This window comes from Tupaia chinensis, unplaced genomic scaffold, assembly GCF_000334495.1.
Source record: "Tupaia chinensis unplaced genomic scaffold, TupChi_1.0 Scaffold000054_1, whole genome shotgun sequence".
NCBI lineage: Eukaryota > Metazoa > Chordata > Mammalia > Scandentia > Tupaiidae > Tupaia > Tupaia belangeri.
In genome coordinates, this window is record NW_006159512.1 from 4,245,714 (window position 1) to 4,273,437 (window position 27,724).

Consider the following 27,724-nt stretch of genomic DNA (forward strand, 5'->3'; position numbering starts at 1 on the left):
CAGCAGGAGAGTGCATGAGTAAGCATTGTAGACAATGGAACAACCTTGAAGATTAAGGGTAGGGTCCCCTAGAGGGAGGGATGCTGTCCAACAGGGCTAGAGAAAGTCTTGGAAATCTCATTAAAGGATTCACTTTCATCCTAGAGCGATAAAAACCAATATTTTTACGCAGAAGAGCGGCATGATAAGATTTCCATGATAAGTATTTGTTTGCTTGATCTAATATTCTGGGTAAACAATCATTACCCTATAGCTGACATGGATTCTCAACTTTCAAGCAGTATGGGAAAGTTTGTTATTCAAATTTCAAATAGAAAAATTTCTATTTGAATAACAAAGAAAATACACAGTATTAACCATTATGAGAGGTATGCATTTTGCTATAATTTCTTAAATCAGTGACACCTTTTTAGTTCCTATTCTCATCAGAGGATTGTCCAGGAGTGTGAATCCTCTTTCTGGAATATTCCACTAACAAGCTCGTTGGGTCTCCTCTGTCTTTCTACCAGATCTGTGTGGTGATCGCTGCCGTGTTTGGGATCGTCATTTACAGGGTGGTGACTGTCAGCACTTTCGCTGCCTTTAAGTGGGCGTTAATCAGGAATAACTCTCAGGTTGCAACTACAGGAACTGCAGTGTGCATCAACTTTTGTATCATTATGTTGCTGAACGTGGTAAGTGAGCTGCAAGGTAACTATCCAGATGGATCCATTTATGTGAGCTGCAGGTGGTAGTTTTTCTTCTGCTGTTTAAAGGACCTGACTCAGAGAGTTGGTGAGTCTCATAGCCCTGGTGGCCTGATAGCAAGGTGCCTAACATGAAAATATACTCAGGTCTCAAGGTTTTAAAGGTTTGATTCAAATCTAAGGTCCAAGGCTTTCTGCAGTGTAAGATTGAGCAAGGCTCTTAACCTCTTTGAACCTGAATTTCCTTATTTACTCCATAAGATAATACTGTATGAGGAAGTCCTTAAAAAGGAAAATATGAAGGGGCCAGCAGGTGGTGTGGTGGCTAAGGTCGCTGGACTCCCACATGGCCGACTGTGGTTCGAGTCCCAGAGCTGAAGGCTTGCTTTCTCACTTTCCCTCTCTCTCTCTCTCTCACACACACTCTGTTCCTCTCTGGTCAAATTAAAATAAATAAATTAAATAAATCAAGTTAAACAAAATAATTCTTATTTAAAAAAAGGAAAAGATGGAATATAAAAATATGGAATATGAAAAAGCAGTGCATAGATTTCAATTTTCTGCATCAAAATAAACATGTACTTTAATTCCATTTTTTATATGAAGTCCCCTTATACATCACTCATGGAAATTTAGAGAAAGTATTTAGAAGATCCAGCTCAGAACCTGTGACAGCTCAGCAATGTTGGTAGCGAATATAGTCACTGCTATTACAAAGCACCTACTATGTGCCAGAATTTAGTATATGTCTCATCTCACAAAGGGTTTTGGAGTAGCCAAATGGATGATGTAAAGTTCATACACTGAAGCAAACTGCATTTTTCTTAGGAGTGCCCTTAGGGTTTATTTTCCTTTATTTTAGGTGCAGTGTGAATACCTTTGATGTTGTGATTTCCCAGCCAACCTCAAACTAGAATAGCACAAAGTTACAAAGGCAAGAATTCTGATGAGAATAGGAAATGACATCTCATGACGAAGAGAAGGAAAGAAAAGAAAAAGCACCCTGAAAGCAGCATCAGCCAGGACCCTTTTGTTCAGGGGCCAATGGCTTTACCCTCCTCAACCCACTCTTACAACATCCCTGTCCCAGAGTACCCATTTACACTCTTAGCATATGCCCTAAAGCTTCTCAGGTTCCATTATGAGGGCAATCAAGTATGTAATATAGTTTGGAACAATTTCCATCAGAATATCTTTTTTGAAAATTTAAGCCTTTGGAAAACAAAGACCAGCAAAGTGATGACAGACTATTATATAGTTTTGACCAGGTCAAAACTAAATTCTCCTCTGGCTTCTGAAATCATTCAAGTTAGGATACTTTTATGAACCAATAATACAGATTTTTCTCAGTCGTGTACATTATTTTCAATGACTTAAAATTTTGGCTATATTGGCCTTGTAAAAAAAAAAAAAAATGCTGGGACCAGCAGTTAGCGTAATGGCTATGTCGCTGGACTCCCATGTAGTTGACCGCAGTTCACTTCCCGGACACAGTGGCTTAAAAGTCACGCCGGGCACGTGTGCGTGCGTGCCCAAGATCCTGAGAGGAGAATGGAGGAGAAGGGATTGCGGTGTGGCCATTCCCCTCTAGGGGATGATTTCTCGCTTTCTGTCTCTCTGTCTGGCAAGCACACATGCCCTGTAGCAAAAACCTCTTGAAAAAAAAATTGCCATTTAGACACTAATTATTAATACTTTAATTGACCATAAACATCTTGATTTTTCATTTATATTCATTAAAGATTAATTTTTAATTAATGTAATGATTATAATTTACACATTATGTTTTTTACTTTTTGCTAGATTTGTTTGATCCTAACCAAAGAAGTGGATCTATAAGGGATGACTATTATCGGGATTTGATAATGTATCTTTACTTTTATGTAGTATGTACTTTAAAAATAAAATTGTCCAGCCCCATAGCCAGTTGTTAAGGAAGCCAGATCCCATATGGCCAACCACAGTTTGAATCTTAGCCCTGTTAGCTTGAGAAATATACCAGGTGTGTGTGTGTTGCATGCCTCAAATTCTAACAGGATAGAAAATTGGAGAAGAAGGGCTCGTGGTATGGTCATGCCCCATTGCGGGGTGCTTTCTCCTCCTTCACTCTCTGTCTCTCTCTGGAAAGTTCAAGTACTCCCTTGCTATTTAAAGACAAAAACTAAAATTTGTCTTATTTTTAAGAAATTTCTAACAAAATATTGTGTCTCTTACTGATTGGTTAAGGGGCAGTTACTGGTTTACATTTTATTCAATGGTAGAAAATAAGTAGCTCGAAGATAGAGTGAATAGGAATGAGAAGGGTGGATTTTCTTGCTCCAGGTCCTACCATTTCAATTCTGTTCTACTTCACTAGTGGTCGAAGAACATCTCAAAATGGTGGTTGCAGGCTAAATAGTCCAACAGAGAATATATCCCTGGGGAAGACTGAAATATTATTACTAGCCTTTTTATTCAGCCTTACCAATATGAATCAGATATTTCATTATGCTGTAAACAGTGAAAACCACATTCCTCCAAAAAAAAAAGAAGTAAAACATAAAATATGGCTTGCAGCAGAACAAACCCACATACATCGATCAGGCTGACAAGATGAAATTAGAAGTGCTTATAGCTTCTTATGAGACATCTTCTCAAGAGCAGAAAGCGTTCTTTCAGTTACAGGGGTTAACAATCAGAATTTGTGGCAGCCGGTTTGAAAACTTAGATTTTCTGCTGCTTTTATCAGAACAAACCATACATGGTTTCTATCTCAGCTGCCTCATGAAAAATCAGACTTTTTCCGGAAACTACTCACCTGATGATCCCTTGGCAGCCATGAGTCCCCCTGTGTATGAGCTCTTTTCTGCTGTGTCCTGCTCAGCTCACACTGTTCATATCCTTGTGTCTCTAATATGCATCCACACAGGGACCAGCAGTTAGCATAATGGCTATGTCTCTGGACTTCCACGTAGTCGACCATAGTTCGTGTCCTGGACCCGGGGGCTTAAAACTCACACCGGGCGCGTGTGCATGCGTGCCCAAGATCCCGAGAGGAGAATGGAGGAGAAGGGATTGTGGCATGGCCATTCCCCCTGGGGGGTGATTTCTTGCTTTCTATTTCTCTGTCTCTCTCTGTTTGTCTGGCGAGCGCACGCGCCCTATAGCAAAAACCTCTCCAAAAAAAGAGAAAAAAATGCATACACACACACATATGTCATAGACATATATATATATGTATTTATGATATTCACAGATGTCATGGGTCCCAACCATGATCCCTATGCTTTACCTTATTTTCCTTAAGGTTAACGCTAATCATGTGGTATCTCCAATTATAATCCTTCTTTAAGTTCAAGTTTTTGTAACATTTATACTCAAGTAACAATGGCATGTTGGGGCCAGTAAGTGGGATGGTGGTTTAGGCACTGGACTCCCACATAGTGAACCACAGTTCAAGTCCCAGACCTGGTGGCTTGCTCTCTCACTTTCCGTTTCTCTCTCTGTCTGTCTCTGATAAGCACATATGCCCTATAGAAAATTTTTAGAAATAATAATGATAAGTAAAATTTTAAAATTCCTTTTAAAAATGGCATGTCATCAGTTCCTAAAGCCTTTTAGACAAGTGTACAAAGTGAGGCACTTTGACAAGTGTACATTGATGTGAAGGATATAAGAGAGAAAGTAGATAATCAAAAACTGCATTTTTGAGAAACACTGTCATACTGGTTGAGTCTAATTTTTCCTGATAATTAAGTCATTGAATCATTTCTATAGTACCTTTGTAACATTCAATGTTTGACTAGCACATTTGTGCTATCTGTTGTTGACCAGGATTTTATGATTAAATGGGTATGACTAATCTATACCACAGTCTCTTACTAAAAATGATACTGATTTTTTTCAACATTAGGTACAAGAATATGAAGTTTCTATACAAAAAAAAATGATCCTATGACTATATTCATTATGTCTTACTATAGTAAACCATATAGCGACATATAGAGAAGTCATTGCTGAAAGTTTGGAGTCATAATACACATACAATGTATGTATTCTGCCTATTTCTGTAGTTAGCAGAAATACTGCATAAATAAGTTAAAAAATTAAGAAGAAGCTTAAAGATCATGAGTCCAATACCCATTCCACCCACATCTGTGGAGAACTGTGGCATAGAGAGGAGGTGAGGTAGCTCGCCCAAGTGCTCCAGGTTGCTGGGTAGTAAAGCTATACTTCTGGTCTGAGGAATAATTTTTTTAAAGAATTATTTTATTTAGTTAATTCATTTTAATTTGACCAGATAGGGACAGAGAGAGAGAGAGAGAATGTGAGAAAGCAAGCCAGCAGGTCCAGGACTCGAACTGTGGTCGGCCATGTGGGAGTCCAGCACCCTTAACCACCAGACCACCTGCTGGCCCCCAGTCTAGGGAATTTTAACCAGTGTGCTCTAGCTCCTTCATTCTAAATGGGATCTTTGTTTTCCTATAGTTCAAATCCATCAGACTAGCTTTCTTTTCCATTGTCATTTATCACCTTTCATTTTAGTGAGAGCACTTGATTTTTCTCCCAATGTATACCCTCTCTGGGGACCCTCCTAGATCTGGGTTTGCCTTACACTATACCATCTGCACGTGCACATGCATGATTCTCGATTCTCTCTTGCATATGTGTGCACACACACACACACACACACACACACACTTGATTCTCTCTTAGGACGGTCCATTTACCAGAAGGCTGGGTGAGTTAAGGATGCATTCAGTGCACTAATGGAAAAGCAGAGTACCATAAGCTCCGGGAGTATGTTTGATCCCTGCCCTATTTAAGAATGCTACAATCTAGAATTTACAGCAGTTCATAAGCAATAGGAGTGCAGAATCTTACCATCAGAAGGCGTGTTCATCCTCACATTGAGAATGCTAAGGCTCAGGAATAATGTGAATTGCCCAGTAGCACTTAAAAAGCTGGTGATTAGTGGCGGCTAGCCTGTTGCCACAGACGTAGAAGCAAGATTTAAAAAGTAAATGGTACATTTCTTTCTTTCCCTGAAAGAGCATAATTGTTGACAATGTTTTTATTGCTTGTGTAATGGGGGGTTAATGAAATGATTTTCACTCATGACTTGATTACCATTTCCTTTACAATTATAGCATTTAGAACATCTACAGTTTGTTAAATGTGTGTGAAATTTATTTTACAGCTCTATGAAAAAGTCGCGCTGCTTCTGACAAATTTAGGTAAGTGAAACCTTTTTATTTTGCAGTACAGTATTGTGTTCTGGAGAGTACATTTTCCAAGATGCCTTTCTTAAGCCAGCCAGATGGCATGGTAGTTGAGGGGGCTGGATCCCACATGGTCGACGATGTAGTTTGAATCCTGGACCCAGTGACTTGAAAAATATGCATGTACACATGCCCACAAAATTCTAAGAGGAGCATGGAGAAGGGACTGGGGTGTGGTCATTCAACCAGCAAGGTGCTTTCTCACTTTCTCTCTCTCTGTCTCTCTCTCTCCAGTGAGTGCACATGCCCTGAAGCAAAATTAAATTTAAAAAATAAAGATTGCTTTCTCAAACACTGCCGAAAAGAAATACTTCCTTTATTTTGAATCATATTCAACAACTTGTGTTTTTTGCCCTTAGTAGACATCTTAAATATACATACCTAGTGAAAGGAGGTTCTTTTCTATCTAAAACTTAAAACTCTGTCACACACATTACTTGTATAAGCTAATGTAATTTAAAGTAGATTTTTCTCCTCATGCCCCACACATAGTGTCATAAAAGTACATATGTATAAATCGTCCAGTATCATTTATTAAATGATTCATTTGCTGTAGCCTACCATTTTTGTTTATTTAAAAATAGATCAAGTTTTCATGGAATATGAAGTCAACAACAGTTCATTGCTTTGGAGACTGAGAACATTTTAACAAGAAGGTAGGCAGATAAACTAGCACTGATGTCTGTAGAAATAATATTCATCTGGACAAATCACCTCTATTAACATTTTTCTAACCTCCTTAAAGCACCAAAATAAGCCAGTCACCAATTATAAGTGGCACACTTACCACGTTTTAAGATATAGAAATTGTTCTGCTTTTTTTTTAGAGAGATTTTTGCTATAGGGCCTATGTACTCACTGGAGAGACAAAAAGACAGAAAGCAAAAAACTACCACCCGGGGGCATGACCACACCACAATCCCTTCTCCTCCATTCTCCTCTTAGGATTTTGGGCATGTACATACATGCACCTGGTGTGAGTTTCAAACTACCGGGTCCAGGACTCAAACTGCAGTTGGCCATGTGAGAGTCTACCACCTTAACCACTATGCTACCTGCTGGCCCCCAAATTGTCCCACTTTTGTTAATAAGTATTGATCACTGTGCTTTATGTGATTTGAGAAAATCACATGCTCTCACACATAATTTGCTTTAATGCCTTGCCATATGTAGCTGTCCAGAGGGAAAAAGATCATATTCTGCCTATTTCTGTAGTTAGCAGAAATACTGCATAAATAAGTTAAAAAATTAAGAAGAAGCTTAAAGATCATGAGTCCAATACCCATTCCACCCACATCTGTGGAGAACTGTGGCATAGAGAGGAGGTGAGGTAGCTCGCCCAAGTGCTCCAGGTTGCTGGGTAGTAAAGCTATACTTCTGGTCTGAGGAATAATTTTTTTAAAGAATTATTTTATTTAGTTAATTCATTTTAATTTGACCAGATAGGGACAGAGAGAGAGAGAGAGAATGTGAGAAAGCAAGCCAGCAGGTCCAGGACTCGAACTGTGGTCGGCCATGTGGGAGTCCAGCACCCTTAACCACCAGACCACCTGCTGGCCCCCAGTCTAGGGAATTTTAACCAGTGTGCTCTAGCTCCTTCATTCTAAATGGGATCTTTGTTTTCCTATAGTTCAAATCCATCAGACTAGCTTTCTTTTCCATTGTCATTTATCACCTTTCATTTTAGTGAGAGCACTTGATTTTTCTCCCAATGTATACCCTCTCTGGGGACCCTCCTAGATCTGGGTTTGCCTTACACTATACCATCTGCACGTGCACATGCATGATTCTCGATTCTCTCTTGCATATGTGTGCACACACACACACACACACACACACACACTTGATTCTCTCTTAGGACGGTCCATTTACCAGAAGGCTGGGTGAGTTAAGGATGCATTCAGTGCACTAATGGAAAAGCAGAGTACCATAAGCTCCGGGAGTATGTTTGATCCCTGCCCTATTTAAGAATGCTACAATCTAGAATTTACAGCAGTTCATAAGCAATAGGAGTGCAGAATCTTACCATCAGAAGGCGTGTTCATCCTCACATTGAGAATGCTAAGGCTCAGGAATAATGTGAATTGCCCAGTAGCACTTAAAAAGCTGGTGATTAGTGGCGGCTAGCCTGTTGCCACAGACGTAGAAGCAAGATTTAAAAAGTAAATGGTACATTTCTTTCTTTCCCTGAAAGAGCATAATTGTTGACAATGTTTTTATTGCTTGTGTAATGGGGGGTTAATGAAATGATTTTCACTCATGACTTGATTACCATTTCCTTTACAATTATAGCATTTAGAACATCTACAGTTTGTTAAATGTGTGTGAAATTTATTTTACAGCTCTATGAAAAAGTCGCGCTGCTTCTGACAAATTTAGGTAAGTGAAACCTTTTTATTTTGCAGTACAGTATTGTGTTCTGGAGAGTACATTTTCCAAGATGCCTTTCTTAAGCCAGCCAGATGGCATGGTAGTTGAGGGGGCTGGATCCCACATGGTCGACGATGTAGTTTGAATCCTGGACCCAGTGACTTGAAAAATATGCATGTACACATGCCCACAAAATTCTAAGAGGAGCATGGAGAAGGGACTGGGGTGTGGTCATTCAACCAGCAAGGTGCTTTCTCACTTTCTCTCTCTCTGTCTCTCTCTCTCCAGTGAGTGCACATGCCCTGAAGCAAAATTAAATTTAAAAAATAAAGATTGCTTTCTCAAACACTGCCGAAAAGAAATACTTCCTTTATTTTGAATCATATTCAACAACTTGTGTTTTTTGCCCTTAGTAGACATCTTAAATATACATACCTAGTGAAAGGAGGTTCTTTTCTATCTAAAACTTAAAACTCTGTCACACACATTACTTGTATAAGCTAATGTAATTTAAAGTAGATTTTTCTCCTCATGCCCCACACATAGTGTCATAAAAGTACATATGTATAAATCGTCCAGTATCATTTATTAAATGATTCATTTGCTGTAGCCTACCATTTTTGTTTATTTAAAAATAGATCAAGTTTTCATGGAATATGAAGTCAACAACAGTTCATTGCTTTGGAGACTGAGAACATTTTAACAAGAAGGTAGGCAGATAAACTAGCACTGATGTCTGTAGAAATAATATTCATCTGGACAAATCACCTCTATTAACATTTTTCTAACCTCCTTAAAGCACCAAAATAAGCCAGTCACCAATTATAAGTGGCACACTTACCACGTTTTAAGATATAGAAATTGTTCTGCTTTTTTTTTAGAGAGATTTTTGCTATAGGGCCTATGTACTCACTGGAGAGACAAAAAGACAGAAAGCAAAAAACTACCACCCGGGGGGATGACCACACCACAATCCCTTCTCCTCCATTCTCCTCTTAGGATTTTGGGCATGTACATACATGCACCTGGTGTGAGTTTCAAACTACCGGGTCCAGGACTCAAACTGCAGTTGGCCATGTGAGAGTCTACCACCTTAACCACTATGCTACCTGCTGGCCCCCAAATTGTCCCACTTTTGTTAATAAGTATTGATCACTGTGCTTTATGTGATTTGAGAAAATCACATGCTCTCACACATAATTTGCTTTAATGCCTTGCCATATGTAGCTGTCCAGAGGGAAAAAGATCATGAAAGTATTTTTATTTATAACAGTCATTATAATAATAGGTGCCATCTATTGAGCTTTTCCATGTGCCCTATACACAGGTAAGCACTTTCCATTATCTCCTTTAATGTTATTGAAATCGTCCATCACCACTACCTGATCCGTGTAGCCAGGAGTTCAGTAGCAGAAGTGAAGTGAAACTAAAACCCTTTAAAATTCTTCATCTTCCCTCGACAACAGTGCAGCCTTGTTCTGAAAATGACGTTTAAGCCATTTTCAATTAGATTCTCTTTCTCTCTCCCTTGTCTTCTCAAGCACTCTGAGTTATAATTTATGGAAAAGGAACTGATGGGTGAAATGTTAAATGAGCAATTAGAAGCTCAGGGATTGTGGCAACAGAACGAACTAGTACATTAAGTGCATTTTCTTTTGACATAGCTTGAGATGAGGCTACAGCTCCTCCAGAAGGATGAATGCCTTTGACATGAGATTTCAAGTCTGAGGTGTGATTTTTGAGGGCCAAGAGGGCCAGATCTTAGTCCACATCCCAAATCTAAAGAACATTTGCTTTATGGAAGTTGAAATATAAGGAGATAAGACCAGGCTGACCGAGGCCAGGAAATTGTGAGGCACACGTAGTGCTATACAGTGGGCACTCTAAAGATGAGGTCATCTCTTTGGTATCTTTCCATGAGCATGGAAAATGGCGGATGAGGTAAAAGGGAAGGAGTCCAGTATTTCAGCCTTCTGTGACAGAGGCTGGACTCCCTCTGACCAAGTAGCACCTGGCATAACACCAGGACTAAAGGTCAAGACTGAGGAAGTATTAGGAGTTAGGAGGGGTCCTGATTCTAGAGGGCCCCTATCCCATGGACAAAAACTAAGAGAAAAAGGAAAACAGAGAGCCAGGACTGGGCAAAAGGCCCTTTCAGCCTGGCTGCCCATGGTCCGGGCTCTCGGGCCACCTGCAACAGTGGAACAATCTGGACACTCGTTCCCCTCAGAGAGTAGCCACTTTCACCAAACCCTCGTTGGGGCTGGTCTGTGAACTTGAGAATTCCCAGGATGGCCCAGACTGCAGGATGGAGTCTCCTGCAGCCTCCTCTGGACCCTGCACTCCCATCCTACATGTGGGGACAGGGAGAGAGGGCGTGCAGAGGGCATCAGTTCAACCTCTCAAACTCTTCTCCCCTTTCTGTCCACAGAACAGCCTCGCACAGAGTCCGAGTGGGAGAACAGCTTCACCCTGAAAATGTTTCTTTTTCAGTTTGTCAATCTGAACAGCTCCACATTTTATATCGCGTTCTTCCTTGGAAGGTAAGAGCTCAGCCCCTCCACATCACGCTAGGCCCCAGACACTGTGCCAGGAGGTCACTGAGCAGGGTGACAGAGAAGCTTCTCCTTCAGGCTGATTTATACAGAGTGTAAAAAGAAAAGAGCAACTACCTCCTCTCCCTTTCCAATTCTCAAAAGCACATTGTCTCCCAGGAGTACAGCCTGCTTCACTTAAAAGGGCCCGCGTATCCTTTGTTGATACAGAAAGTGGAGGAAGATGGTTTGCACTTAACGACTGATGGACTGGAAACTCCTGGCCCCTATACCACACACCTGAGAGCAGGTGGCATTAGGGGGAGGTGGCCTGCTACATGTCCTATATCCCCAACTTCACAGAAGAGGGGAACTGAGATGGCTTGTCAGAGGATACAGGGTAACAGCTCATCCCACAGTATGAGGATCAGGGAAGGAGTCCACGTTTGGTGGCAATGTCACGTGAATTCAATTACCTCTGGGAGAGTTTCTGAGAACAAGGGGGCCAAGTAGAAGGTTTGATAAAAACACTGCAGCAGTCTCTCCTTAGTTTCCAACTATTCCAGCAGCACAGAATCTAGTCAAATATTTTGCTCATTGTTTTATAAAACAGCATTAGTGTTATTCAAAATGTTCAGGTGTATTTCCATCTAAAACTGCTGCTTTCACAGTTCAGGGCATTTGATATCCAGCAGAAAATGTTAAAAGTCACAGCAAGGACTGTCCTCTGCAGTCAGCAGCCCAGCCAGAGAGGTCAGAGGAGAAATGTACCCTGGAGAGTTCTAGAAGCTGTGGTTATGACAGCTCAGGAAGGTTCCCTCAGGCCTGACACTAACTGTACCATAATTCCCACTGGAGAGTGTGCTAAACTGAATGTAATCTTCACTGAACACTCAAACCTGCAGAATGCTAATTTGTTTTTCTGTGTGTGTTGAAGATTTACAGGACACCCAGGTGCTTACTTGAGGCTGATAAACAGGTGGAGACTAGAAGAGGTCTGTATTCACCCCTCGTTCCTTGTTTTCCAGACGCACATTGAATAGCCTTAGGGCCACTGTGTGTAGATTAGAAGCCGCTGCCCTTTCTTCCCTCCACTGATTCTGGAATTTCTGTGTTTGCTTACCTTGCAGTGCCACCCTAGCGGATGCCTTATTGATCTCTGTATGCAAATGGGTATTATAATGGTGCTAAAGCAGACGTGGAATAATTTCATGGAACTTGGCTACCCGTAAGTACCTTAGATATCGATAATTGAGGGGCAGCATTGCTCATTATAGGCATTTCTAGGAGTGGCAAGTAAGATAAGCAATGCAGTTAAGTCAGTGTGTATCCCAGGAACTAAGTGTTAACACTTAGATTTTTGAAGGCAGTCCTGAAAATAATAAACATCAGTTCTTTTGGAAGATTTAGCCCAAGTCACATGAACAAGAACAAATATTGGTTTAAGTCTCTGTGGGCCCCTAAATTTTAGATACTTGCTTGCAAGCAGCTTTAAATGGTACCTGTGACCCTTTGGGCTCAATCGTTGTTAGTCCCTAGCTATGTAGGACACATTAAGTATATCTCCATTTCCCTATTTCTGCAATAAGTCAGAAATGGTACCTTAAATTCAAACTTACCTTATGGAAAGGAGAAAAGTTCAAAGAGTCAAAACAGACACAGGAGAAATGTTAAGTCAGCACTTTTTTTTCTTTTTGAAGAGGTTTTTGCTACAGGACGCATGTGCTCGCCAGAAAGACAGAGAGAGACAGAGAGAAAGCAAGAAATCACCCCCCCCCAGGGGGGATGGCCATGCCTCAATCCCTTCTCCATTCTTCTCTCAGGATTTTGGGCACACACACACACACGCCAGGTGTGAGGTTAAGCCACTGGGTCCAGGACTCGAACTGCAGGCAACTACATGGGAGTCCAGTGACATAGCCATCATGCTGTCAGTCCCAAGTCAGCACATTTTAACAGGTGATATTTTTTCTGTTGATGACAATGAGCAGAAACTTGCATCACCTTTGTAAGGATAACCTTGAATGGTGCTGTGTTGGCTCAGTTCTGGTTGATTAAGTTTTAAGGAGACACAAATTAACCAGGCTTCTATTTCTGCTTTAACATCACACCTATTGGTTTCCATGTCAGCTCAGTGTCTCTGACAGAGAGAACTCTAGGCTTCAGGGAGGACCACTCAGCCAGAACAATTGACTGGAACATGGTTCCCTTCAAAAGTATCTCTTAGCTCCTTGTCAGAATGAACATCAGTAATCTTCTAGTCTTCGATTTAGCTTTAGAAATCTTATTTCAAGTGTTCGATATTTTCCATAAAACTATTTTTAAAATAAAGCATAAAACAAAAAAATTAAGTATGATATTCCGCTTTAAAGTATAAACCATAATTAATCAGCATGTCAGACACATCAAAGGAACTGTATTCTATCTCCTCATATATGGACATAGAGCAAAATTATGAACTAGGTAGAGTTTGATACTCATCCCTTTATCTCCCTTAATTCATATATGTTTTATGTTGTTTGGCTTTTCTTTTCTTTCTATTTTTGTCAAAGGGCATATTCACTCTCCAGAGAGGGGCAGAGAGAAGAGAGCAAAAGGGAGAATCTCTGCCCTTCCTGCCATGGGCTATGTCTTAATTTCCCCTTCCTGTCAGGATTTCGGGCACTCATGCACACACCCAAAATCTTTTCCTAGCGACTGAGGCTGTATTCAAAGAGCATGGTTGGCCATCTGGGCTCTGGCTCCCTTAACTACTAAGCCACAGGGCTGGCCTTTGTTTGGCATTTCTACTCCAGGATACTCCTTGACTTTCTCCTTTCCATCAATGGCACACAGACCTGCATCCCCACCCATTTCCTCAAACTTTCTCCATATGACAAAACGTACTCCTGAGTCCTGCTGAGATGAATGCACTAACCTCTCCAGTGGGAGATGCATCTCACTAGAATTCAGGGCCCCTGTCTTTCTCAAGACGAAGCAGTTGTAGAGCTGCAGACCTCCATATGTCAAGGTAGGAAGCATTTCTCAGGTTTGCAAATATTCTAGGCCCCTGAGGTCTGAATATACAAGTCAACACCCTTGTGGCTAGGTTCCTAATTTAAGCCACCTAGGCTAAATCTTATTGTCACAAGTACAGGTGTGGCCTTGGAAGGGAATAGGTTTATAGATGTTCTTAGCCCGCTATGCAACCCTCATAGGTAACACTGAAAGGACACAGTTTCATGAATGAATAAAGTAAGTTCATCCTTCTGTTTCTGTACAAACAGAAATCCTTGAAGTAGAGACTCTATGGTTATTGTCTTCCTACCCCAAGGCTTTATTTTCCTTGATAGCTTGTCCTGAACTTTTTAAAACTATGGTTCTATGTTCTAATGTTTCTCTTTATTACTTAAATCTTACGAATAGTCCCTTTTTTTCTTTGTAAGAAATTGATCTTGTTGCACAGGTTAATTCAGAATTGGTGGACTAGAAGAAAAGTACGCCAAGAGCATGGGCCTGAAAGGAAAATAAGTTTCCCACAGTGGGAAAAGGACTACAACCTGCAGCCGATGAATGCCTACGGACTCTTCGATGAATACTTAGAAATGAGTATGGCAATGTTCTCCTTTATGCTATTAATGATAAATGCAAATTTTAGACCTCTAGGAATATTCAACTAAATATACACTCAATACCATCCAGGCCATCAGTGGGTGGCGATTCTTGTGTGAAATCCAGAGGAAAGAATGTTTTGCTTTAAGAAGCCCAGTCCAGGGACCAGCAGTTGGCATAATGGCTATGTCACTGGACTCCCATGTAGTCCCAGACCCGGTGGCTTAAACTCACGCCAGGCGCATGCACGCATGTGACCAAGATCCCAAGAGAAGAATGAAGGAGAAGGGATTGCAGTGTGGCCATCCCCCCTGGGGAGTGACTTCTCACTTTCCGTCTCTGTCTCTCTGGCGACTGCACGTGCCCTATAGCAAAAACCTCTCAAAAAAATAAAAGCCCCAGACCAGGGACCAGCAGATGGCATAATAGTTACGTCACTGCACTCCCACATAGTTAACTGTTGTTCAAGTCCGAGATCCAGTGACTTAAAACTCATGCAGGGAATGTCTGCATGCATGCCCAAAATCCCAAGGGGAGAAATGGAGGAGAAGGGATTGCAATGTGACCATCCCCCCCAAGAAATCATTTCTCGCTTTGTCTCTCTCTGTCCCTTCGATGAGTGCATGCACTCTATGAGAAAAATCTCTAAGAAAAAAAAAAAAAGAAACCCAATCCAATCCATAGAGATGGTGCCAAAAGCCTAGTCACTACACATTTTATGACATTGTATCTTGTCCCTTGTAATAAATCACCAAAAAACAAAAATAAGTTGGGAAATTTGGTGAACAACAACAACAAAAACAAGTCATTACTCATGGAACGACTGATTCATACAGAGCCAGCATCTGCCAAGCTTGTTCCGTGCCAGGCAGACACCATGCTTGGCACCAGAGATACAGAAAGGAGTAAGGCACCGTGCCCAGCCTTCAGGTGCAGAGGCGAGCGGGGAAAACCAGAATGTCAGCAGTAAGTACAATAAAGTCCCATGGATGCTGTGGTCTGAGTCAGGAGGAAGTATAGTGGGGGCAGCCATTTCCCTAGTGGGACAGAATTGACTGGAAGCTAGGAACACTTAACTTATACTACACTTAACATTTAAGGAATCAGACTTCTCTAGAGTCAAACCTAAGCTCTTTCTTTTTTTTTTTTTTTTTTTTTTTTTTGGGGTTTTTTTTTTTGGGCGCCCCCGTTCCCTCTGTCCATGCACTTGCCATAGAGAGACAGAGAGACAGAAAGTGAGAAATCACCACTCGGGGGGATGGCCACGCCGCAATCCCTTCTCCTCCATTCTCCTCTTGGGATCTTGGGCATGCATGCACACACGCCCAGAGTGAGTTTAAGCCTCCAGGTCTGGGACTCGAACTGCGGTCAGCTACATGGGAGTCCAACGACATAGCCATTACACTAACTGCTGGTCCCAAACCTAAGTTCTTTTTCTTAGCTTGTATCGTAGAGCATGGACTTTGAAAACAAATTACCTGGGTTCAAATCCCAATTCTATTATTTATTAGCTGGGAAACTTTGGGCAATTAATCATTTTTGTCTTAGGTGCACCATCTCTAAAGTGGGGATTATAATAAAAGTCACCAGTTCAGAGTCTTTGTATGGATTAAATGAGTTTATGCCTGGAAAGGGATTAGAACAATACCTGACTTATAGTGCGTTCTTGGTACACGTTAGTTATATCATCATTATTATTTTCCTATTCTCTCCTAAGAGGGGAAAATATAAATCCCTTAGCAAATACATTGAATGTATAAATATTTTCTGTTTTAAAATTTATGTTTTAACGGGGCCAGCCAGTGACGTGGCAGTTGAGGCAGCTGGACCCTTCATGGCCGACTGTGCTATTCCAGCCCCCGATGCAGCAGCTTGAGAAAAACACTGGATGCATGTGTGTGCATGCCCAAAATACCAAAAAGAGAATAGAGGAAAAAGGATTGTGGCATAGCCATCCCCCATGGAGGGTGCTTTCTCACTTTCTCTCTCTTTCTCCTCTTCTCTCCAGGGAGTGCACACACTCTCTAGCAAATTAAAAAATAATAATGAGGGACCAGCAGTTGGTGTAATGGCTATGTCGCTGGAATCCCATGTAGTCGACCGCGGTTTGAGTCCAGGACCCAGTGGCTTAAACTCACCCAGGCACATGTGCGTGTGTGCCCAAGATCCGAGAAGAGAATGGAGGAGAAGAGATTGCAATGTGGCCATCCCCCATAGGGAGTGATTTCTCACTTACTGTCTGTCTGTCTCTCTCTGTCTTTCTGGCGAGTGTACACACCCTATAGCAAAAATCTCTCAAAAAAAATAATAATGGGAACCAGCAGTTAGTGTAATGGCTATGTCGCTGGACTCCCACGTAGTCGACCGCGGTTCGTGTCCCGGACCAGGTGGCTTAAAACTCACGCCGGGCGCCTGTGCGTGCGTGCCCAAGATCCCGAGAGGAGAATGGAGGAGAAGGGATTGCAGTGTGACCATCCCCCCTGGGGGGTGATTTCTCGCTTTCTGTCTCTATGTCTCTCTCTGTCTGGTGAGCGCACGCGCCCTGCAGTGAAAATCTCTCCCAAAAAAAAGAAAATAATAATAATAATGAATTTTTAAAATTATGTTGAAGTTCTGTAGCATTGGGGTGAATGTGGGTGTAGGAGTGGGCAAGATGCATTATTTCTGGAGGAAGCAGCTCCTTCTGGGAAAATCTGGAAGTCAAAGGAGTAGAAGAACCGGTGGTAATATCTCTTAGATTGCTCATGTCCTGAGTATCTACTGATGTTTCTAGAGTTTCAGTTATAGAATGGTGGAATGATATAACTTGGAGAAGAAATCAATTTGGGCTTTAAAAATGAAACTCAATAAAGGAAATTCATTAGGAGAGCTAACCACTTTGAGGTCTCTTAATGGACTGTTGTCCCATAAAAAAGGAAATGAACAATAATGTTGGTATATGGAGTGCTTGAAAAGAAGCTTTTATGTGGCTGGAATTGGTAGTGCTTGAGTCCTGCAGTATCTTTGCAGTGTGAAACAAATATCAGAAGCAGACTAGGGAAACCTGACTGTTTACTTATGTTCTTGGTGTCTGTTACTTTCTTACTGACTTCTCTCCTTTGTGATATTTTTTAAACTGTATTTATCAAAGTGTAAGATGTGGTGAAGAAGTATAAATCATGTGTACAGATCAATGAGTTTTCACAAACTTACACACACATTTACATGTAACCAAATGTAACCCAATCTATAAGGATAAGGGATCGGCAAGTTATAGCCTGCAGGTCAAATCCAGTCTACCACCTATTTGTGTAAATAAAGTTTTATTGGGACACAGCAATGCCCATTTACTTTTGTATCATTTATGTATTATCTATACCTGGTGGCTTAAATCTCATACCGGGTTGTGCGTGTGTGCCCAAGATCCCAAGAGGACAATGGAAGAGAAGGGACTGCAGAGTGGCCATCCTAGAGGGTGATTTCTTGCTTTCTGTCTCTCTGTTTCTGTCTGTATGGCAAGCGCAGGCACCCTCCAGCAAAAGTCTCTCTCGAAAAAAAAAAAAAAAGAATAAGAATAAGATTAAAAAACAAAACAGGCAAAATTACTTGTGGAAGGGCAGACAGCAGTGTGCCAGTAGATAAAACATCCTGTGAGCTTGTGGGTCTTCTAAACCTTCTTGAAACAGGAATGCATCATTATGTGTCCATTCACTCTACTGGTGACAGACCGGGGTTGTTTCCAGGTTGGGCCCTTACAAACCAGTGAGAACAGTTTTATACATGTGTTTCGTGCATCTGAACTTGTTTCCATAGGGAATTTACGTAGGAATGGCCATAAGGTAGGCATTTGTCAGCCTTTGGTAGATGATACCAATATGGTACCAATTTACAAAGCTTTAGTTATTCCACAAGCTCACTGAAACTCATAAGCCGCAGTCTTTAAACGTTAGCCATTCTGGCTTGTGTGGAACACAATCTCGATACAGTTTTCATTTGAAATTTCACGACTAGTGAAGGAAGTACCTATTTCTGTGCTTATGGTCATTTGAATATCCTCTTCTATGAATTCCCACCCAAGTCTCGGGTGTTATTAGGGTATCTGCCCTTTTCCCATTGATAAAAGTTACTTATGCTAGATATTAGTTTTTGGTCAGACATGTATATTACAAATCAAATTCTCTTTCCTGGTTGGTGACTTCACTTCTTACTGTCTTAATGGTGGGACTGAATCATTAAATGAACAGAAGTTTCTACTTTTTCCTTCTTCAAAATTGGTTCTATGTAACTTTTAGAATCAGGTTTCTAATTTCCACAAAAATCTTTCTGAGATGTAAGTTGGATTTAAATGAAATCTCAAAACCAATGTGAGGAGGGAACCAGCAGTTAGCATAATGGCTATGTCGCTCGACTCCCATGTAGTCGACCGCGGTTCACGTCCCAGACCCGGTGGCTTAAAACTCACGCCGGGCGCGTGTGCGTGCTTGCCCAAGATCCCGAGAGGAGAATGGAGGAGAAGGGATTACGGCGTGACCATCCCCCCGGGGGGTGATTTCTCGCTTTCTGTCACTATGTCTCTCTCTGTCTGTCTGGCGAGCGCACGCACCCTATAGCGAAAACCTCTCCAAAAAAAAAAAAAAAAAAAAAAAAAAAAACAATGTGAGGAGAATTGCAATTGTTTCCAGTCCACAAATATGTTCTCTCTCTGTATCTGTGTCTTTCTACATTTTTCTCAGTAATTTTTTTTCTATTTTAGCATACATATTTTATGTAACAAGGTTATATTTACTCCTAGGCATTCTATGAAGTGTTCAAACAATTGCAAATGATGTTTTTATAGTGTAAAGTTTCTAATGTGTTGTTGAAAATGTGTAGAAATGTCATTGGTTTGTATATTGAACTTGTACAAACAAGTCTAGTATCGATTATAATTGTTTCTAAATTTTTTGAGATTTTCTATATACAGAATCATGCTATCTATAAATAATGATAATTTTGCATTTTAAATAAAATATTTACTTTTTTGAAAGAATCCAAATGGAACATCTCCTCAGTCATCAGTATCCTGAGGAGGAAAAAAATCTAACACAAAGTGCATGAGTTTCTTGTCCCAGTTCCTCCACAGTGCTCCGCTGAGGAAGTTCCCACTTCCAAGAGCCGTTGAAGTCCTTTCCAGTTCAGAAGGGTAGACATTTGGTAGTAGACTTTTTCACCTTAACTGGAATGCATGGTTATTTGTGAAAGTCTTCCATTTCCAAACATAGTCTCTGTACCCAAACCTGTGAAGCAGCAGGCACTATCAGGAGTCTAAAGTTAATATCTGCATCCCACCAGTCTGCATGGCCTCTGAGCAGCAAAAAGTGTGGCCAGTGTGGAGGACCAGAGTTCAGCTGTCTGGGTCACTGTGGAGTCGACTGTCCAACTTTTCAAACTTTAATTACAACCATAGATGTGCCCTTTTCTTGGTATTATAACCCCACTGGAGAATTTTCATTAAGACCTTGTTCCTTTGCACACATTTCGGGCACAACGTATTGTCCTCCAGGTGCAGGGGTGAGAAATTGCAGGCCAGAAGTAGGAAGAGTACACATACTCCTTTTTTGCTTCTCAGGAACCCAGGCTTGTCCAACATGAAACTGCAGGTGAGCCCAACCTCCTGCGTTTGCAGGGAGACTTCCATGGACCACACACCACCTGACACCATAGGCCTCTTGTCAGGATTGCATGGTCTCTGATTCCACTGCCTCCATCTTCCCAGCCATGGATGCAACTCTGGCCCAGGAGTCACCTCAGTTCTACTAACTCTCTCAAGGAGAGCTGAAGACTCCTTGGGGTTAGGCAAAGCCTCCATAGGTGGACAAGATGAGTCCTTTCAGAACACATCCCTTCCTGAGGACTTTCTGCAGATGCTTTCCCTCTGCTCACCTTAAATTTCTTCGTAATGATGTCTCAGTCCTGGGGTCTTTTGCTGTGGTAGGAATATCCTTTTGATTTGGATAAGCATAGGTACACAGTCTCCTGCATGCATATAATTTCTGGCCTTTGGAGCTGATCTCTAATTGTTGGCACCAACCCTGCAAAAGGTCTCGGTGCAGCCAGTTGAATGGTGGCAGTTTAGAAGGTAGTGGAGAATTAGTTTCTTTTTCTGAGGCTGTAGGCTGTCATTGCATTGTGCCTTCTCTTTTAGACAAGAAGCTTTGTCATCCTTCACAGATCTTTTTCATTTTTTCCCCCTTTGCTGAGGTTGTTGGTAACCCTTTAGAAGTGCTTGGTTGACTGGAAGCTCACTGTTCCTCTTCAGTTTCTACATTTATTCACACTTAGGATTTTCATATTCTCCCCTTGACTTCTCTGTGGATCTCCATTCCTTGCTTTTTTTGTTGTTGTTGTTAAGAAAGACTTTTGCTATAGGATATATGCACTTGCTGGCGACACAGAGAGAGGGAGAGACAGAGAGAGAGTGAGAGAGAGAAACTGACAAATTACCCCCTGGGGGAATGGCCATGCTACAGTCCCTCCTTCTCCATTCTCCTCTTGGGATTTTGGGCATGCATACACATGGCGTGAGTTGAAGCCACCAGATCTGGAACTCCGATCGCAGTTGACTATATCGGAGTCCCACGATGTAACCATTACGCCATCGGCTGGTCCCCCATGCCTTCTTGCATTCTCCATACCAGGGGCAAAAGTGTTCACTATGTTACCATTAAATCTGGGTTTTTTGTTTGTTTGTTTGTTTGTTGGTTTTTTTTTTTTTTAGTTTATTTATTCTATGAGTGAGAGAGACAGAGGTACAGCACCAGACCTCATCCTGATCTCATGACCCATCCTAGCTTCAGCCAATCTGGATCATGTGTTCAGTCTACTTGGGAGGGTGCCCAGATGGGAGTTAGCCCTTCCCATGGGGTCTGCCCTGCAGAATGCCACATTTTACCTATGCATTGATCCAGCCCCTACTATATTCTTTACACATACCTTTAATCAGGGTAAGGACGTTTCTTTTTATTGCTAGGTTGCTAAGAGCTATTATCATGTGTAGCTATTAAGTTCTATCAAATAATTGTTAAATCTATTAAAATGATGATGTAGTCTTCTCCTTAATCTATTAATGTAGTGAACTTCATTGACTTTATTTTTTATTATATGTTTTTTTTGGTTGGTGGTGTTAACATTGTTAAATATCAAGCTCACCAGGCTGGAAAAAAATACCCACTTAGTCATCATGTATTTTTTTTAATTGCAAAATCAATTTGCTAATGTTTTGCTTATGATATTTGTAATAAGTTCATGCCCCAGAGGGCATGACTGGGCTGCCATCCCTTCCCCTCCATTCTCTTCCTGGGATCTGGGCCATGTATACACAAGCACCCAGAATGTTTAAAGCTGCCAGGTCCAGAGCTCGAACCACTTGGCTCTGTAGTTGTTAGTGCCCTAACGACTATGCCACCTGCTGGCCTCTTCCTATTTTTTCCTATTCTTTTTTTCTTTTAGGTTTTTTTGCCATAGGGCATTGTGTTCGCAGGAGAAAGACAGAGAGAGGAAAAGTGAGAAGTAATCCCCCTGGGGGCATAGCCATGCAGCAGTCCCTTCTCCTCCATTTTCCTTTTGGGATTTTTGTCACACACACGCACATACCTAGCATGAGTTTTAAGCTGGCAGGTCCGGGATTTGAACCACAGTCAACTACGTGGGAGTCCAGCAGCGCACCCATTACGCCACCTGCTGATTTCTAGTGTGATTTTTCAAACCACCAGGCCCAGAACTTGAACTATGGCTGCCCATGTGGGAGTCCAGCACATGTGACCTGGCTATCTCTCTGGGGTTTAAAGCACTTTCTCTGGCTCTCTCTCTCACTCGCTCACTCTTTGTCACTGGAGAACACACATACCCTATAGTAAACTACAAAGAAAAAAAAGATGAAGAAAATCAGTCTGCATTCAAGTAGGGACCGTGAAGCGGAGAATGAGAGCCACTTTGAAGGGTAATTGTCAGGACTTGGAGGCTAATCATTGTAAAGACTGAGCTGACCAAGACCTGGTCTTTATACAGGACGACTCTGAGGGCAAGCGGGACGTGAAGGGAGGGATGGATTTAAGGATGAAATTGAGAGAAGGGTTTGCAGAGTGCCGTTTCAGTAGCATAAGAGCAGACAGCTGGAAGTTCCCCAAGAAGAGGGAGAAAATGAAAGTCCTTATCAGGGAGATAATGAAGTCATAGAAAAGGATGCACTCACCAAGGAAAGAGGACAGTTGGCAGAAAAATAAAACCAAGGGTGAAACAGAGGGGAATGACTGCACCTGCTGGGGACCGGAAGATCCACCTAGTACAGGCACTGCGTGCAAATGTGACCGACTGGGGATGCTCCGGAGGTGGTGGTGTCACAGAGACGAGCTAGACAGACTCTGCAGGACGCTGGGGCCCCCACCAGGTTTAGAGTCATTTCCTAGGTACGTGTCTTGGTCAGGTTACGTGCTCTCTTTGTGCCTCCGTTTCCTTCCCTATAAAATAGGATAATAATTGTACCCATCTCAGAGGGTCGTCATAAAATTTAAATGAGTTACCATAAGCGAATTCATTTGAACACACCTATTTCATAGAAAATGGTATATGTTAATCATTGTTGTTACTTTCTAAAACTGAAAAGTAAATAAATAAAAGAGATGTTTGCTATAGGGTGAGTGCACTCACCAGAGAGACAGAGAGACAAAGTGAGAAATCACCCTCCCCTCCCTGGGGTAGGTGGCCATGCTTCAATCCCTTCTCCTCCATTCTCTTCCCAGGTTCTGGGCACATGCACACACACACACACACACACACACACACACACACACACACAGCATGAATTTTAAGCCACTGAGTCCAGGAGTTGAACTGCGGAAGACTATATGGAAGTCCAGCAACATACCCATTATGCCATCTGCTGGTTCCTCTGAAATAAAGTTTAAAAAGTAAAAAAAAAAAAAGTAGAAAATATACGTTCACTCATGCTGCCAATTCCTTTTTTGGAGTCCACGATGCCCCCAGGAAATACTATTTGTCTTTCATGCCATTTGGTTTTGGATCAAGAATTGCCTTTTTGGTTTTTGTTTTTAATTTTTTATTTTGTAAAGTTGAAAAATGAGTAGAGATCCCACATACTTCACCTAATGTTAATATTTTATATATTTATTGAAATCAGAGCATTAATGTAATATAATCATCTAATCCACAGACCTTATTTGACATGACTTTTCCCACAACTATCTTCTTTCTTATCTGGGGTTTAACATCACACTTAGATGTGTGTCTCCTTAGGTTCTTCCAGTCTTTGACAGTTCTTCAGTCCCATCTGTGTTTCAAGATCTCTGCACGTTTGACAGTACTGAAGAGTACCGGTCAATAGTTTTACAGAAGGTCCTTTTATTTGGTTTTGTCTGATGTTTTCTTATGACTAGGTCGGGGTTATGCATTTTCATAAATTTTGTACCTTCTTTAGTGCATCATAACAGGCATCCGTGACATCAGCACATCTTACTTCTGGTGCTGCTAACTTTGATCACTTGGTTAATGTGATGTTGGCCAGGTCTCCCCATTGTAGAGTACTGTTTTTCCCTTTGTAATTAGTACATACCATCTGGGGAGCTACTTGGAGAACACACAAATGTCCCATCTTCTTCAGTCTACTTCCCTCTACTACTCTTGGTGTTCTTCAGTGGTTCTCGTCTGCAAGAATTATTACTGTAATGTTTTAGTAATGGCAACTTTCTCTCAGTATTTTCATCTTCCCTTCTCCATTTACACATAATCTAATCCTGTCATTATTTACCGTGTTGCACATATTGTTACCGCTTTAGCCATTAGGCGGTCCTTCAAGTTTCTACTTTTTTTTTTTTAAGAGGTTTTGCCTTAGGGTGTATGTGCTTGCTGGAAAGAAAGAGAGACAGAGACAGTGAGAAGAAAGTGAAAAGTCATCCCTTGGGGGGGATACTCATGCCACAATCCCTTCTCCTCCATTCTCCTCCTGGAATCTTGGGCACACATGCACATGCACCCAATGTGATTTTGAAGCCACTGGGTCCAGGATTTGAACTGCGGTCAGCCAAGTAGGAGTCCAGAGACATAACTGCTATGCCATCTGCCGGTCCCTGCTATGTCCTATTCATGTGTCCCTCTTAGTTTTGGTGCACTTCCTTAGTTTTTGTCATCATGAGGCTTATTTAGTATTTTCCCTACTACAGTTCTGCAATCAACAATCAACTATTCATGCAAGGAATTTGTAGAGATTTCTTTCTTTCTTTTTTTTTTTTTTTTTTTTTAGAGAATGTTATTTAGAAAACAAGATCTAGATTCCAAGTGTGCTCATTGCTCCTAGGATGCCACTGTTTCCGAGCCCAGGAAGTGCCTCATTTCCAGTGTCCTGGCTACCTTTATGGAAGAGATGTCCCCTATGTTTCTTCATCGGGAAAATACAGCTAAAAACAATGACATATTCAGATTACTGCTGTCGAAAATATTAGGCTGTCGGAAAAGTCATGACGTCTTTTTTCCATGTTTTTCTATGCAAAAATGCGTCATGACTTTTCCAACAGCCCAGTAGTAATGGGAAACCAATCCTCTTAGTCCTTTTTCCTCTTTTTCTTCCCTAGTCCTTCAGTTTGGATTTACAACTATCTTTGTGGCAGCTTTTCCCCTAGCACCACTTCTGGCCTTACTGAATAACATAATTGAAATTCGGCTTGATGCATACAAGTTTGTCACACAATGGAGGAGACCGTTAGCTTCAAGGGCCAAAGACATAGGTAAGTTGGATGGGGGTATTTTTTTTATTTTAATAGTGGATACAATGTTAAAAGTCACCAACTTTAGCATTTTATGTATGGTTTCCAGATAACACAATTCAACTAGTGCTTGCAAAAAATCATATTTGTTTGAAATAATATTAGACAAGAAATTAAACCGTCTATTTGGAAATAGATCATTTCCAGTGCTGGAACACTTGTACTTGCATAGATTCTCAATTTGTTTATCTCTATCTTAGGACTTTGGAATCTAAAATTTTGATTTATTACTGTTTACTTCCTTTTTGAAACAGGTCACTTGTCTAACTTTGTTAACTTTCCCAAATGTCTGCCTTATTCATATGAAGCATAATTCTGTTTTTCTAACAGCAGAGATGAGCTTTGGTCTTTGCCTAAAGATATCGAATTGAATGAGATGTGGCCCTCTTGAGAGCTTCCTGAGATCAGAGATTGTTTTTAATTCCTATTTGTGTTCACTACATAGTATAAAACAGACAGACATGCAACCAAAGAGTGTGGGAGAGAAATGAATATGGATATTCTCATGGTGGTTTTTTGGTTGGTTGGTTTCAGTTTTGAATTTTGCCACAGGGTGCCTGCGCTTGCTAGAGAGAGGAAAAGTAAGAAATCACGTTCTGGGGAAAATGGCCACACCACGGTCCCTTCTCTTCCATTCTCCTCTCAGGATCTTGGACACACACACGCATGCACCCAGCATGATTTTCAAACAGCTGAGTCTGGGGCTCAAGCCATGATAGGCCATGTGGACATCCAGCACCTTAACTACCATGCCACCTGCTAGCCCTTCATGGTGGTCTTCTAACCATCTTATGAAACAAACACACACTCAGTGAGCACCTCCCATGGGTCTGAGAATCAAGAATGGGGCCCAGAAAGAACAGGAGGGACCCCATTCATACCCTGAAGAAGCTCAAAGTCTGGCGTCATCTTGACATGGCGTGTGCTGCTCTTAGCAGACCGTGTTTTGGCATTGCCCAGAATGTTCTAGCTTCTGTCTGATCCTGACTGTTAAGTCATGAGAACATTGGCACTTCCACAGAAACACTTTGAGTGCTAGAGTGTTTGCGAGCATGAATCCTTAGTTCTGGTCGCAAGTGTCAATATTTAGAAAGATGTAAGGACCCATGGAAAGGACTACTGAAATAAGTGACCTCCATTGTTTTCTCACTCATTACCTCTGCTGTTGTGTGTAGAACTAATACACTGTTTGTATTTGGATAGGAATTTGGTACGGAATTCTTGAAGGCATTGGAATTCTCTCTGTTATAACAAATGCATTTGTCATAGCGATAACATCTGACTTCATCCCTCGCTTGGTGTATGCGTATAAATATGGACCATGTGCTGGTCAAGGAGAAGCTGGACAAAAGTAAGTGTGATGTAAAACTCTCATTTTTATGATGTTGGATTTTCAGAAAGAAGCCTTTGCTCTTAGGGACATGGGGCGCACATTCAGGACAAGAAGGTTTTAGAGAGGGGAGGTGGAATTATGCTTTAATGTCACTTTTAGCCAAAGATAATGCATCCTGGTCTGTCGAAGCATTGGGATCATACAAGTCAGACCGGTGTTAGATGGAATCGAATATAAGGGTGTTGACCCCCGCCCGCTATGAACTTGGAAATGCGTAGTATACACATGTGTAGTAAAAATTCTAAAATATTTTTAAAAAGGTGGTATATGATATGATGTATAGAGGTGTCATCTCCATGAGTTTGTAGAGGACAGTTACAATATGACTCACGTGGAGCCATTACATAATAGACTCTGGAAATTTTACATGGGAAATATGAAGCCATGTGCCAAGTACCAAGGAGATACTCGATAGATACTTGTGAATACGTAAGTGAATAGCTTTTTCTTGGCTTTTACTCTGACCAGTATTTATATTACCCCAGGCAAGCTGAATGGAGTAAACCCCCCAAGGGGCTCAACTCTGTGGAATTGCCTCAATAGTTCCCAAAGATAGGGCACTACATACCTGGTCAGATGAAGCCTAGGCCAAAGTAAAACATGCCCTCTAACTTTCATTTTAGTATCTTGGAAAAGGACAAGACTTCATATATCTTGAAAATCCCTATTTGGCCAAAGTCAAAGTAGTCCATTTCTAATTTAGGGATGTAGATATCTGGAAGTCAGAGTAAGGTGTGTTTTGGGATCCCAGGGTTTTCTCAGTGTCCCAGAAGTCATCCTACAATAGCCTCTCCCTGTATGTACAAGTAGCCCTGTCCTCTGGTTTCTGACTCAGCCACATTTATTTGTCCGCTGTAGCCATTACAGTTCGATCCTCCCCATGGACAAAAGTCCCCCAAAATCATCAACTACTGAATTCATGTATATCTGGCCTGGGTCCAGTTTTCATTATTAATCCCAGATATATGGGTTTAGGTATAGAAGATGGATAAATAAGATAAAGGATAAAGCCCTCAATCCAGCTATTCATAAAGGTTTCTAAAAAATTCTTTCGGGACCACCAGTTGGCATAATGGCTGTGTCATGTACTCCCATG

At 41.3% G+C, this 27,724-nt stretch overlaps 1 protein-coding gene across 2 annotated transcripts in view; it reads left to right on the plus strand.

The window, feature by feature from the left end:
• LOC102482021 (anoctamin-4) overlaps positions 1 to 27,724 on the plus strand; it is a 247,596-nt gene that overhangs the window by 201,161 nt on the left and 18,711 nt on the right. For both annotated transcript variants that reach the window (XM_027775698.1, XM_027775697.1), the window contains 8 exons: positions 510 to 674; positions 5,866 to 5,902; positions 10,749 to 10,860; positions 11,789 to 11,846; positions 11,982 to 12,079; positions 14,297 to 14,439; positions 25,044 to 25,196; positions 26,439 to 26,586. In XM_027775698.1, coding sequence (XP_027631499.1) covers positions 510 to 674; positions 5,866 to 5,902; positions 10,749 to 10,860; positions 11,789 to 11,846; positions 11,982 to 12,079; positions 14,297 to 14,439; positions 25,044 to 25,196; positions 26,439 to 26,586 — 914 coding nt within the window. The remainder of the gene's footprint in view (positions 1 to 509; positions 675 to 5,865; positions 5,903 to 10,748; positions 10,861 to 11,788; positions 11,847 to 11,981; positions 12,080 to 14,296; positions 14,440 to 25,043; positions 25,197 to 26,438; positions 26,587 to 27,724) is intronic.